Source organism: Nelumbo lutea, chromosome 8 (assembly GCF_056320005.1).
Source record: "Nelumbo lutea isolate HS-2025 chromosome 8, American lotus-T2T, whole genome shotgun sequence".
Taxonomy (NCBI): Eukaryota; Viridiplantae; Streptophyta; class Magnoliopsida; order Proteales; family Nelumbonaceae; genus Nelumbo; species Nelumbo lutea.
The window spans coordinates 6,284,710-6,297,101 of record NC_142691.1 but is presented as its reverse complement, the minus strand read 5'-3'; the positions used below and the strand labels follow the sequence as shown (position 1 = coordinate 6,297,101).

The window sequence follows — 12,392 nt, the reverse complement described above, 5'->3', positions numbered from 1 at the left end:
CTATAGGTCGCTTGTGGAATGTATAAATATGTTATATTTATTAATTTATGTGTTTTAATTCAATTTGTACTTATTTTTTATTTATAAAAAGATCTAAAGAAATGCAATTTGAGGCAAAAAAATGTTTTTTTTTTTTCATGAAAATAGTGAGGCAAGGGGCCTATGTCCAATTGGGATGCATAAATCTTGAAAATTTACAAAAAATAAAAAATCATCCCAAGCGGACATCGGAGTGCAAAGTTATGGCCTCTAGAAGTTTGCATGAATTGAGTGTGCAACCCACGACATGGTCACCTGGTCGAATAGGTAAACGGTTGAACCGATTGGGCCAAATGATTATTAACCAAGTCAATGGGTTTTTTTAACCGTTTGGCGTGTCTTGACTAAACCGGACCCAAAGTCTTGGCGAGGTGATGGTTCAAACGATTTGACCAGCGGGGTCAATGGTAGATTGAAAACATTGCCTTTAACTAAATCTTGTAAGTTAATGTGCTATTATCTAGAATTTGGACTTGCTCTCTGAGCGCGCCTCACACCAATACAAGATTGCATTGCAGTTGTGTTGTAGAATAGGGGTGTTCAAATTTGGACCAAAATCAAAAAACAAACTGAACCAAACCAAATAAGCTAATTCGGTTTGATTAATTCGGATATTGGTTCAGTTCATTTTTTTTGTGTTAAAAGTTCAATTTCCGGTTTCATATTGTCTACAAAATTTAACCAAACTAAACCAAAAACCGAACTATTATACTATATATAATTGTATATTATATAATTAATTATTTATATTAAATGTATTATGTTTTTATTAATTAATTTATTATTTCATATATTACACTTTTTCCTAAATCTCTCCAATCGAAATTTTAGTTAGTATATGTAATAAATAAAAACACAGCTTTAAATTAATTATTACTTTAATAAATAATATTTAGTAATTATTAGCAACTAGTAAGTGGAAAACTCAAAGACAACCAGACTGGAGTTGCCGATTTGGGTTAGGAGTCAAACAGTCAAAGAGTTCAAAATTTTTGTAATTACTAACTTCCCCCTTTTCCCCTCATTCTATTAACTTAATCCTTTTATTTTTTAAAATGTAAAAAAAATAAACAAATAAAAAATCGAATCAATCCCTATTCGGTCTTGTTCGATTGAAAGATGTGACCAAACCGAATAATTGGTTAGGTCATCGGTTCGAATCGAACCATTCAAACGTACACCCTTAGAGAGTAGAAAATCTCATGTTCTTAATGTATGTGTTATGTAACGTGAGGTTGGTGTGAGAGGCACTGTAGGAGCAAATCCGATATAATTCCATTTCTGTGAATCCGACCCGAATTTCAAATCTAATACAGTGTAAATTCAGCCCCAAACCCGCCCATGAATAAGTCGACATGAAAATAAATTTAGAGTCGGAACTCCTACCCACGACAACTCTACTCACGTCTACCAATAGGACATCGCAACCATACATGAATAACGTTTTACGCCCTTATGCATAGGAGAAATTCCCAATGCACGGGGTAGCGTATTTCACGCCCACATGCATGGGAGTTGTACCCAATGCACGGGGTAGTACTTTGTGGGTCGGAGTGAGCAGAAATTTAGTGTGTAGGAGATCCGGCATTGAAAATACGTGGTCATTACATGCTCTGTGAGGTTGGTGTGGGGCGCGTTTTGTTAGTAGCAAATCTGGTTGTATTTATAATATTTGGCGCGTATATAAAACGCCAACGATATATAAAATCCCGCGTCTACACTTGTCTCTGCAGCAACCGGGGGAAACAAGCCGACTCATTTCGATGGCATCCCCTTCGTCCCTCTCCCCACCCGAAGTTCCGATGGAGATGCACGCAGAAAATCGAGCCAAGCTCATTAAAGCCCATCGTCTACATCTCTCCTTATCGTCTCAGCCCCTCCAGGGATTCGTCTTTCTGCAAGTAATATTTTCTCTCTATATTTTTTTTCCAACATATTTATTCCGACGCATATTGAACTTAGATCTCTTTCGAATATTAGATTACTGAATTTAGTCGTATATTTTGATTTTGATTGTCAGGGAGGCGAAGAGCAAACGCGTTACTGCACTGATCACATTGAACTCTTCAGGTACTCGATTTAAATTTTCCGAGAGACTGATTTTGTTTGTCGAAATTGATATCGAAACCATTTTTGTATTTTGTTTCTTTTTTTGTCCCTTCTTTTATACACATCTTATTATTAGTCGTGTAGCTGTTATTTGTTTTACCAAGCACGCCGTATGATTAATCATTCGGTTCATATTATCTCGGAGAGTGGAGATTATATGTAATGTTCCCCAGGATCTTCTCAGAATCCATATTAAATTAACCTCCCGCTGGAATTCTGTCTTTTTCCTAATTCTACACTTACATTATAAACTCTGCGGCGTACATAACGATTATACATTTTAGTTTCCCCGAACAGCATTTCCGTTAACCTGAGTATTGTACTATTGCATGATTATAATTGTTTGTCCGACACTGGTTTCTTTGCACTTTGAAGTCTGCTATCATGGCAAGGAGAGGCTAAAAAGACGTGGGTCGAGTTATTAAGAAAAAATCAGTTTGATCCATACTATAACAAAATATAGCCATTAGATAGAGCGGGTGCCATAATAAGACTTATTTACTCAAATTCCAACTAGCGGCCAGTTGGAATAAGGGTCGAGTGATGATGATATCAATACCTTAAATAAAATCCTGCATATTCAAAGCTGAAGCGAACTGTTATGTTAAAAATTTTAGAACTGATGCCACTAAACATATATGATATATTGTCAAGCTAATGAATTTCAATTTTTTTTTTTAAATTTATTTATAGTGGTTTTGGCATCTGATAAAAGTTGGAAGCAGTTATGCTGTTTTTGTAGGACGGCGTAATGTATACTCAAGTTCCAGTGTCAGCACGGCTTAAGTTTCTCAAGGTTTTCAAGTTTGACTTGTCAGAGAATCAGAGGCCATAATTATGGAAAAAGGGGCGCAATCCATACTTACAGTGAGCATTAGGTGGTTTTAGATGGATTGACAGAGGTGAATTAATAATTAGAAGTTCCATGGGTGGTTTGTAATGTTTAGTGAGCAACTGGGCATAGTTCTATTTTTGGGCATAGGAAGCTACAATTGGCTTGTTGATTACAATTAGCCATAATGATGAGATGGGAAGAAAAGGTTTTTGGTGTTTTTTTTTGGGTTAAAATTTTTTCCCCTCAAGTTGAAGGAGTTGTTTTAAGCCTATCGTCCATGCATTTGTGTATGTATTTTGGGAGGCGGGATGTTCTGGAGGGGTGCTTGTGGAATCCTTAGAAAAATTTTGGTTAAGTGATGGAATTCCCCTCTCCATAAAATGCAGCACCACGGCCTCTTTTAAAATGTCTTGAGCTCTTTGATATCTTCTCTTCTCCTCCCTTTTCTGCACTCAAGTTTGACATAACTACATCAAACTGTGTTTTTTTGTGATCAATGACAAATAGCTTTCATTAAAATATGGAAATTAAGTACAAGAATAAGGGGAGAGATAAGCTCTCATAACTCTCATTCCAAAAGAAGCAAAAAAATAAAATTACATGTGAGCCCAAAGCGAATTATCCCTATTTACCCTTTGCTTAGCTAACCCATCAACAAAGGAGTTAGAAACTTCGTTTTACCCAATTCAACTTGACATCAATATCCTTTGTCAACCATTTGAATTTCCTCTTTTCATTGCTGTAATTCCAAAACCCAGTTAGCTCTTCCTTTAAACAGCCTACCACCAACTTAGAATCTTCCCCCATACAAGTTTATTACTACTCAAGTCCTTGGCCCTTTGTACACCTTCAAAAGCTGCCATAATCTCAGCCTGAAGACAGTCACCCTTACCTATTGGACCAGAAAAGAGAGCAATTACATTTCCATCCTCATCCTTAATACTCCCCCAATGCTTGAGGGCCCTAGGTTCCCCACACTACTCCCGTCAAAATTAAGCTTAATAAACCCACTGGGAGGAGGGGCCCAAACATGTAGTGAAGACACTATTGATGGAGTTGACCTTACAACTTCCTTCCAATTCCTTATCAAATCATCAGTTGAGAAGGCATTAAACAATTCCATATATTTAAGCCAATGTACCACTTTGCTGTGAATCACCTCTAAGATGGATTGTACCCCTCTTTCCTTGTCTTCAAAAATTGTCATGTTCCTTTGCTGCATCCCTTGTTTCTCTACATAATTCCCCCTCTTTTCATTGGCCACCTGAAAAAAGAAGAGGCAAAGACTTTGCACATCCGGTGGGGGAGTCCACCTACACCCAAACAAAGAAAAAATCCGTTCCCAAATACAATTAACAAAGTGGCAGGAAATTAATACGTGATACCCATTCTCACCATTAGCTTTGCAAAGAACACACCAATGAGGAGACAAACAACTTTTGGTCAATTTTTTTTCTAAAGCAAGTCACAGGTGTTGATTTGGTTCAAGAATGCTTCCCAACAAAAATCCCCAGCCCTAGGAGGAATAGGAATCACACCAAACTTCCATAACAGGGAAAGACAACCCAAGGGTATAATTTGGTTCAGTTAAGGCTTTGAAAAAGGAGGCACAAGTGAATTGCCCAAAGGCCGAGAGAGTCCACACCCTACAATCAGGTTTTGTAAGGGTCTAGGTAAACCCCATCAAGGATACCCACAAGTGATGACGTGTTATTTAACTTTGAATGCCTAATAGTCCTTCTTAAACTCAAATTCCAACCAACCATTGAGTCAGAGTTTGAGGGTACTAGAAATGTGGAAACTGTCTCATTCTTCAAGTTAGATAAGGCAAACAAAGTAGGAAACTGGTCCTTTCTTGTCCAAAAGCTGAAGTGAGGAGAAGAGAGAAGAGGGAAAGAGAGAGGAGAAAAGAGAGATCCGAGAGCAAGAAGTGTTGCTAGTGGTGCTAGCTTTTTGGTATTTATATTAAGGCGACCAAAACATAACATAAAGAGAGGGGAATTGCAATAGTACCCTTGCGACACTAACAAAAAAAAAACAAAGAAAACAAATTATAAACAACCTTTTAACACTCCCCCTCAAGTTGGGACATAGATGTCAACCATGCCTAACTTGTTACATAGATTATTGTGCTGCAAATGATGTAACCCTTTTGTGAAGATGTACGCAAGTTGATCTTCGGACCTGACATAGGGGGTGCTTGGTTCTATCATGCAATACTGGGTTAGCAACAATGTTTATAGCTGCGTTGCTGTCACAATATAAAGTCATAGGTCCATCAACTGTAAATCCTAGCTCACTCAATAGATTTTTTAGCTACATTATTTCAGCCACTCCACGAGACATTGCTCTATATTCAACTTCAGCACTAGATCTAGCCACCACATTTTGCTTTTTGCTTCTCCAAGTGACTAGGTTTCCTCCCACAAAGGTACAATAGCCATTGGTAGACTTCCTATCATCCAATGATTATGCCCAATCTGCATCAATGTGCACTTTAACCTTCAAATGCCTGTGCTTTTGGAACAATAAACCTGCACTTGGGAATTTTTTATGATATCTGAGAATTCTTTCAGCTGCTTCAAGGTGGGTGGTCTTAGGGGCATGCATGAATTGACTAAGAACACCCACTGCATAAGCAATGTCTAGTCGATCATGGAGGGATATAGTAGTCTTCCTACAAGCCCCTGAAATTGCTTCACATATTTGATGAATTCACCTGGACAATCACTTAATTTGTGATTAGGATCAATTGGAGAATCAACGGGTTTCACTTCCAATTTCTTGTATCCTGTAACAAATCTAGGACATACTTTTTCTGAGAAATGAAGATACCCTTTTGTGAGCGGGCAACTTCAATTCCAAGGAAGTATCTCAAAGGACCTAGATCTTTCACCTCAAATTGAGTAGCAAGAAATCCCTTTAATCTTTGAATTTCGTCTTTCTAATCACCAGTGATAACTATATCATCAACATATACTATTAGGGTTGCAATTTTCCCTTCCCCTCTTTTCACAAACAATGTATGAGTAGATTGGCGTTGCTTGTAGCCCTTTTGTTGTACTATTACCTGGAATCTGTTGAACCAATCTCTTGATGATTGTTTCAGACCATATAATGACTCTTTTAACCTGCATACCTTTTGTTCATTACCTTGAGCCTGGAAATCAGTGGGTTGTACCATCTACACTTCTTCTAGATCACCATTTAGAAATGCATTCTTGATGTCTAATTGGTGAAGGTCCCAATCGAAGTTAGCAGTTAAAGAGAAGAGAACCCTAATTGAGTTCATCTTAGCATCTAGTGCAAAAGTTTTTGTCCACCCCATACACTTGAGTGAACCCTTTTGCCACTGGACGAGCTTTATATTTTTCCACTGTGCCATCAACCCTATGTTTTACTGTAAATACCCATTTACATCCAACTAGTTCTTTTCCCTCAGGAAGATCCACCAATTCCCATGTACCATTTTTATGTAATGCATTAATTTCTTCTTTCATTGCATCTGTCCATTCAAGAACCGAGAGAGCTTCTATCACATTCTTAGGAATAGGAATACTGTCAATGGAAAAGAGGATTGCCCAAAAGGAAGGTGAAATGTTTTCATAGGAAGCAAAATGGGAAATGGGGTGCTTGGTGGTGCAAGACCTAACGCCCTTTCAGTGAGCAATAGGAAGGTCAAGATCATTAGCACTGGAGGTATCAATAGCAATAGAGTCAGAAATATCAATGGGAACTAAGGTACCTGGCTGGCATTGGTGGTACAACTTCTAGATGCTTCACAACTCTTGAACTTGGCTGGCCTTTATGATTACGACAGAAAACACGAAAGGGAGGAGGATCAGGTAGAGGAGGGAGCTGAATATGGGGTAGAGGAGGATTCAGAATCTGTTTGTCCTCATGCCTACACTCCTCCTGAGGAGAAACAAGAAAGAAAGGTTCACTCTCAAAAAAAGAAGACATCCATAGAAACATGATATTTTTGAAAGACGGTATCAAAGCATTGATACCCCTTCTGATTTGTAGGGTACCCCAAGAAAATGCAAGGAATAGCACGAGGATCCAATTTCCCACAAGTGGGTGACAAGTTTTGAACAAAGCAACGACAGCCAAAAACACAGAGAGAAGTATATAAAACAGGAGCCTTGGGAAACAAAAGTTGATGTGGGACTTTGTACTCTAACCACCGAGAGGACATGCGGTTAATGAGATAGGCAACACAAAGGATAGATTCAAGCCAAAAACGTTTGGGGACATTCATATGAATCAATAATCCCCGAGCTACTTCAAGAAGATGGCGGTTCTTTCTTTCAGCAGCACCATTTTGCTGTGGTGTTCGGGCACAAGAGCTACGGTGGAGTGGTCCACGTGAAGTAAAGAACTCCGTAAGATCATTATGAAAGTATTCTTTGGCATTGTCAGATTGGAAGATTTGGATTTCGGTTTGAAATTGGGTGAAAATCATTCTTTGGAAATCTTGGATAATTTTTGGTACTTCATCTGTAGTTCGCATGGGATATACCCATGTGTACTTGGAATAGTCATCAATAAAGGTAATAAAATACTTGTAGTCACTTTCAGATGGTAAAGTAACTGGGCCCCAAACATCAAAGTGAACAATATGAAAAGGAAATTCAGATTTATAATTCTTTGAAGAAAAATGAGTTCTACAATGTTTACTCAACTGACAAGTTTGACACATCGACTCTGACACTAACATTGACTTAAACAACTCTAGAAATGCAATTTTTTAGGAATCAAAGGATAAATGACCAAGACGACTATGCCATAAATAGGCCTAACTCTTACTAGACTGACTCTCTTCCCTAAGGCCAAATCCTGAATCACACAATAAGAAGGGAAGAAGGTTACTGAATAGTTTAAAGAATTGGTTATACTACTAACATAAAACAAATTAATAGGGAATTGAGGAACATGTAAAACATTAGAAAGGTAGGACCAAAAGGAAGAGAAATGGTTCCTTGACCAGCTATGGTAGAGAATGAACCATCAACCAGTCTCACTTTGTCTCTTCCAGAGAGAAGATGATAGGTTTGAAAGTAGGTAGACTTACCGACCATATGTTTTGATGCTCCAGAATCAATTATCAAGGAGAGTCAGAGGAATGAGACGATACATGGAGAGTTGTGGCAGAATTACCTGATGTAGACGCATGTGAAGTTGATGGAGGAGGAGCATTCATCTGGCGAATTGCCCTACCATAAAGTTCTAAATGATCACAGAAGGAATTAATGATATCCTCCCTAGGGTTAGAATCAGAGGTGTATGTTTGAACTGCAGTAGTAGTAGGGGGCCGGTTCTCCTGAGTAGCCATGTTTGTTGTAGTGAGTTTTCTTGAACCTTGCTGTCCTAAGTCCTAACTTCTTATTCAGATTCGAACCCTATTTCTTACTCAATTTTTGAGCCCATTTTAGCTTCCCATGAAGGTCCCAACATGTGTCACGAGTGTGCCGAGGCTTCTGGCAATGGGTGCACCATAATTTTTCTTTGTCATCCACCCTTTTTTTAAAGTCTTCATTCTTAAAGGGATTTCCCCCATTTGTAACAACACTTCTTTTTGATACCAACACAATTGCATCTCCCCCATAATTATTCATCAGATTTATTCTACTTTCCTCTGACTATACTAGAGCATATACCTCTTGGACAGATGGGAGATCCTTGCTGCCAGGGATCTGCACTCTAATGGATTCATATATAGGGCCAAGGAGGAAGGCAAAGACCCTTTGCTATGAAACAAGAGACTTATATGCTTTGGCATCTTCATCACACTTCCAATCTACACTCTGATAGTGATCCAACTCTTTCCAGATGGAAGACAAGTCTGAGTAGTACACATAGAGACTCCTCTCCCCCTGTTTGCAAGTAGAGGTTCTGCTTGTAACTGATAGATTTTTGTATAATGTCTCAATTCAGAATAGGTTGACTTGGCTTGTTCCCAAATCTCATAAGCTGTTTCAGCCCACATAAAATTTCTTCTCACCTGAGGTTGCATAGACACTAAGAGCCATGACATTACCATGCTGTTTTCCTGGTTCCATCTGTCATTCTCAGCACTCCCAGAATTAGGTTCTTTAATTCTCATTTATATATATCCTATTTTTCCCCTTGTAGTAATGCATAGACTGATCCCCTTTGACCATTCTATGTAATTTAGACCATCAAGAGGTATGACAGCCATAGGGAAAGATAAATCCATACCCCCACTTAGTCCATTCTGCATTGAGGAAACACTGGAAGTGGCTGAATCTTCACTATTCGTGATAGCTGGTTTAGATCACACTAGAAGTGGTTGAATCTTCACCAAAAAAAAAAAACATAGTCCGACGTATTTTCCCTTCGCACACTGTATTGTTTATGAAAAAAAAAGAATGAACCAGGAAACTACAGGTAGCCACCTTCTAGATCGACCACAGTACTTCAGTCACCTAGAAAAAAAATTTTACTGCTGTTACAGCACCTACAGGTCATCACCGACCTACAAACTACCCACTGCACTGCTGTCATAGCACACACAGGTCATCTCCGACCTACAAACACTCTACAAAGCTGCTGTCGCAGCACATACAGGTCACCTCTGACCTACAACCACTACAAGGATCACTCAATCCTACAAAAAAGGAAGGTACAGGTGCTGATCATCTCACAACCGTTGATTCCCCCCCTTTTTTTTTGGGTCTGTCCTGATACACGATCAGGAAAAAAATAAAAAAAGGAGAAAGGAGCTTCTGAGATCAGTCCAAAGATCTACCTTGTTTTCTTCAGAGAAAAAAAATCAGCAGCACGATGAGGGTGAAGACAAAGGACTCGATCTCCTTTCAGATCAAATGAACCCACTTTAATACCATATTGTCCAAAAGCTGAAGTGAAGAGAAGAGAGATGAGAGAAAGAGGAGGAAAGAGAGATCTGAGAGCAAGAAGTGTTGCTGGCGGCACCAGCTTTTTGGTATTTATATTAGGGCGACCAAAACATAACATAAAGAGAGGGGAATTACAAAATTACCCCTGCAACACTAACAGAAATAAAAAAAACAAAGAAAACAACTTATGAACAGCCTTTTAACATCCTTCAAAGGGGAATCATCGACCCATACTTGTTCTCAGAACTTAATAAGATTATTGGAATGCAAATCATTCCTAATCAAAATGTGTTTGAAAATCAAGATTTGCCCCATGTGGTATTCCTCTTCCTGAAACTTGAAAATATCAATGGTGGAGGTGATTTTCAAATTCCCCTAATGGTTCTCACCTGTCAATAGGGTAGGGTGTTGTCTAGGTTTTATGTTCAGGCTGGTTTGGCCCGGTCTTGACACGCAATGCAATATATGTATATGTATATATATGTTTTTGATAAATGTATGTGTATATGTATATATTATATTATATGTTATATACAAACATTATAATATGACACATAATTATATTTATATAATATTTTATCTTATGTAAGCTATAACATATATTTTATACGTAATTGAATGTCAAATGATATAATATAGTATACAGTCTTATGTATATATTTAATATAATGTTTTTAAAATTATAGCTTTGGAAGCCGGGCCCAGCCCATGATCACCCCTAGTATGCCTATTATATGAACTCGTAAAGGATATATGACATTTCGAAATTTTGGAACTTAAGAGGAATCATCTCAGGAAACTAGGATCAAATAATTTAGATTCTAGAAGAAAAACAAAATTCAAGAATCCAAGGACTGCAATCTTAGTAGATTCTTATTATTTAAATATTAAGGAGTACTGAGCATTTCTTTCTATATTCAAAGGAATTGATTAAGCACTCAAAGTTTGTCTTGAGATTGTACAGATCAGTTTGGTTTGTCCAAGACATAATACCATGAAGGCTTGATAACATCATTGACACACCCTTCCATTGGTAAATCTCAATTTTTGTACAAAGTTTAGTAGCTGGTATCAATGTGGAAGATGATGAACTGAAGCCAATGGCAGATTTATTGGGTTGTGAGAAAGGAAATTGGCCTTTGTGTTATTTAGGTTTACCCCTTGGTGGCAACCCTAGGTTGGCTAGTTTTTGGAACCCAGTAGTGGAAAGATTTGGGAAAAGACTAGCAAGTTGGAAAAGGAATTATATCTCTTTGGGTGGGAGAATTACATTGGTCAAATCCGCTCTAGCAAACCTCCCAGTGATGTCGGTCAGTCGGTTTTTAGGATGCCTTAAGCTGTGGTAAAAAGAGTTGAAAAGATAATGAGAGATTTCCTTTGGGAGCCTGGTGAAGGGAATAAAGATCATTTGGTTAGATGGGGTAAGGTGATGAAATTGAAGGTTGAAGGGGGTTTGGGCATTGGAAATGTTAAGTTAAATAACTCGGCCTTGTTGAGTAAATGGCTTTGAAGATTTCCTAAAGAAAATGAGAGGTTGTGGACTAGAGTTAATTCAAGTATCCATGGGCTGTCAAACAATGGTTGGGATGTGGGCTGCAGGCTGCTTACATTGAGCTACTCTGGCTGCTCCTTGGAAGGCTATGCATGACAATCTTCTACATATGGTATGATTTGGCTTTAGGTCAGAAAATTAGATTTTGGGAGGATATTTGGGTAGGGGAAGCCCCCCTTTTGGAGGTTTTTCCTTCTCTCTTTTGAGCACTCTAGTTGCAAAGGTAAACCTATTTGTGATTTTATCAGTTCATCCCTTTCAAACCTGAGTTGGAATCTTGGCTTCACTAGAAATCTGAGAGAATCTGAAATTTCCAATGTCTCAACTTTGCTTCTTCTGTTGAGTTCAGTATTTCTGGGGGAGGGTGGTTTAGATTCTAGAGTGTGGACCCTTAGTCAGTCGGGTTCTTTTTCCTGTAAGTCCTTGAATTCTCTTATCTTCACTTCTCCCTCTCCTTATTTCCCTGTTAAGGAGATATTGGTCTCGGTCCATCCCTCCAAAAGTTAGTGCTTTTTGTTGGGAAGTGTTTCATGGCTCCCATTAACACCTGTGATTTGCTTCAGAGGAAAATACCAAATTGGTGCTTGTCCCCAAGTTGGTGCTCTTTATGTAAGTTGTATGGTGAGACTGCCTTTCATCTTTTGATTTCTTGTCCTTTTGCTATTTCTATTTGGGAGTGGTTTTCATCTCTTTTTGGATGCAGTTGGCTTCTCTTGATTGTCTGGAAGGTGTATTTAGCTCTCACCTTTTCAGCTGCCCTAAAAGAGGAAGGGTTATGTGGAGATGCACTAGAGCAGCAGTGATCTGGACAATTTGGGAGGAAAGGAACCTAAGAATCTTTGAAGACAAGGAAAGAAGTAAGGAAGCTGTGATTGAGGTGATTACTCTAAGAGTAGCGCATTGGGTGAGCACTTTAGAGCTCTTTGCTGACTTTAAGGTTGAAGACTTCTTCAGATCGTGGGGAATAATTGCAGGT

General features: G+C 38.4%; 1 protein-coding gene across 1 annotated transcript in view; it reads left to right on the top strand.

Moving 5' to 3' along the window:
• Positions 1–1,735: 1,735 nt before the first annotated feature.
• LOC148842394 (Metallopeptidase M24 family protein) overlaps positions 1,736–12,392 on the top strand; it is a 55,672-nt gene continuing 45,015 nt past the window's right edge. The window contains exons 1-2 of the mRNA XM_088957165.1: positions 1,736–1,940; positions 2,060–2,109. Coding sequence (XP_088813291.1) covers positions 1,803–1,940; positions 2,060–2,109 — 188 coding nt within the window. The 5' untranslated portion in view covers positions 1,736–1,802. The remainder of the gene's footprint in view (positions 1,941–2,059; positions 2,110–12,392) is intronic.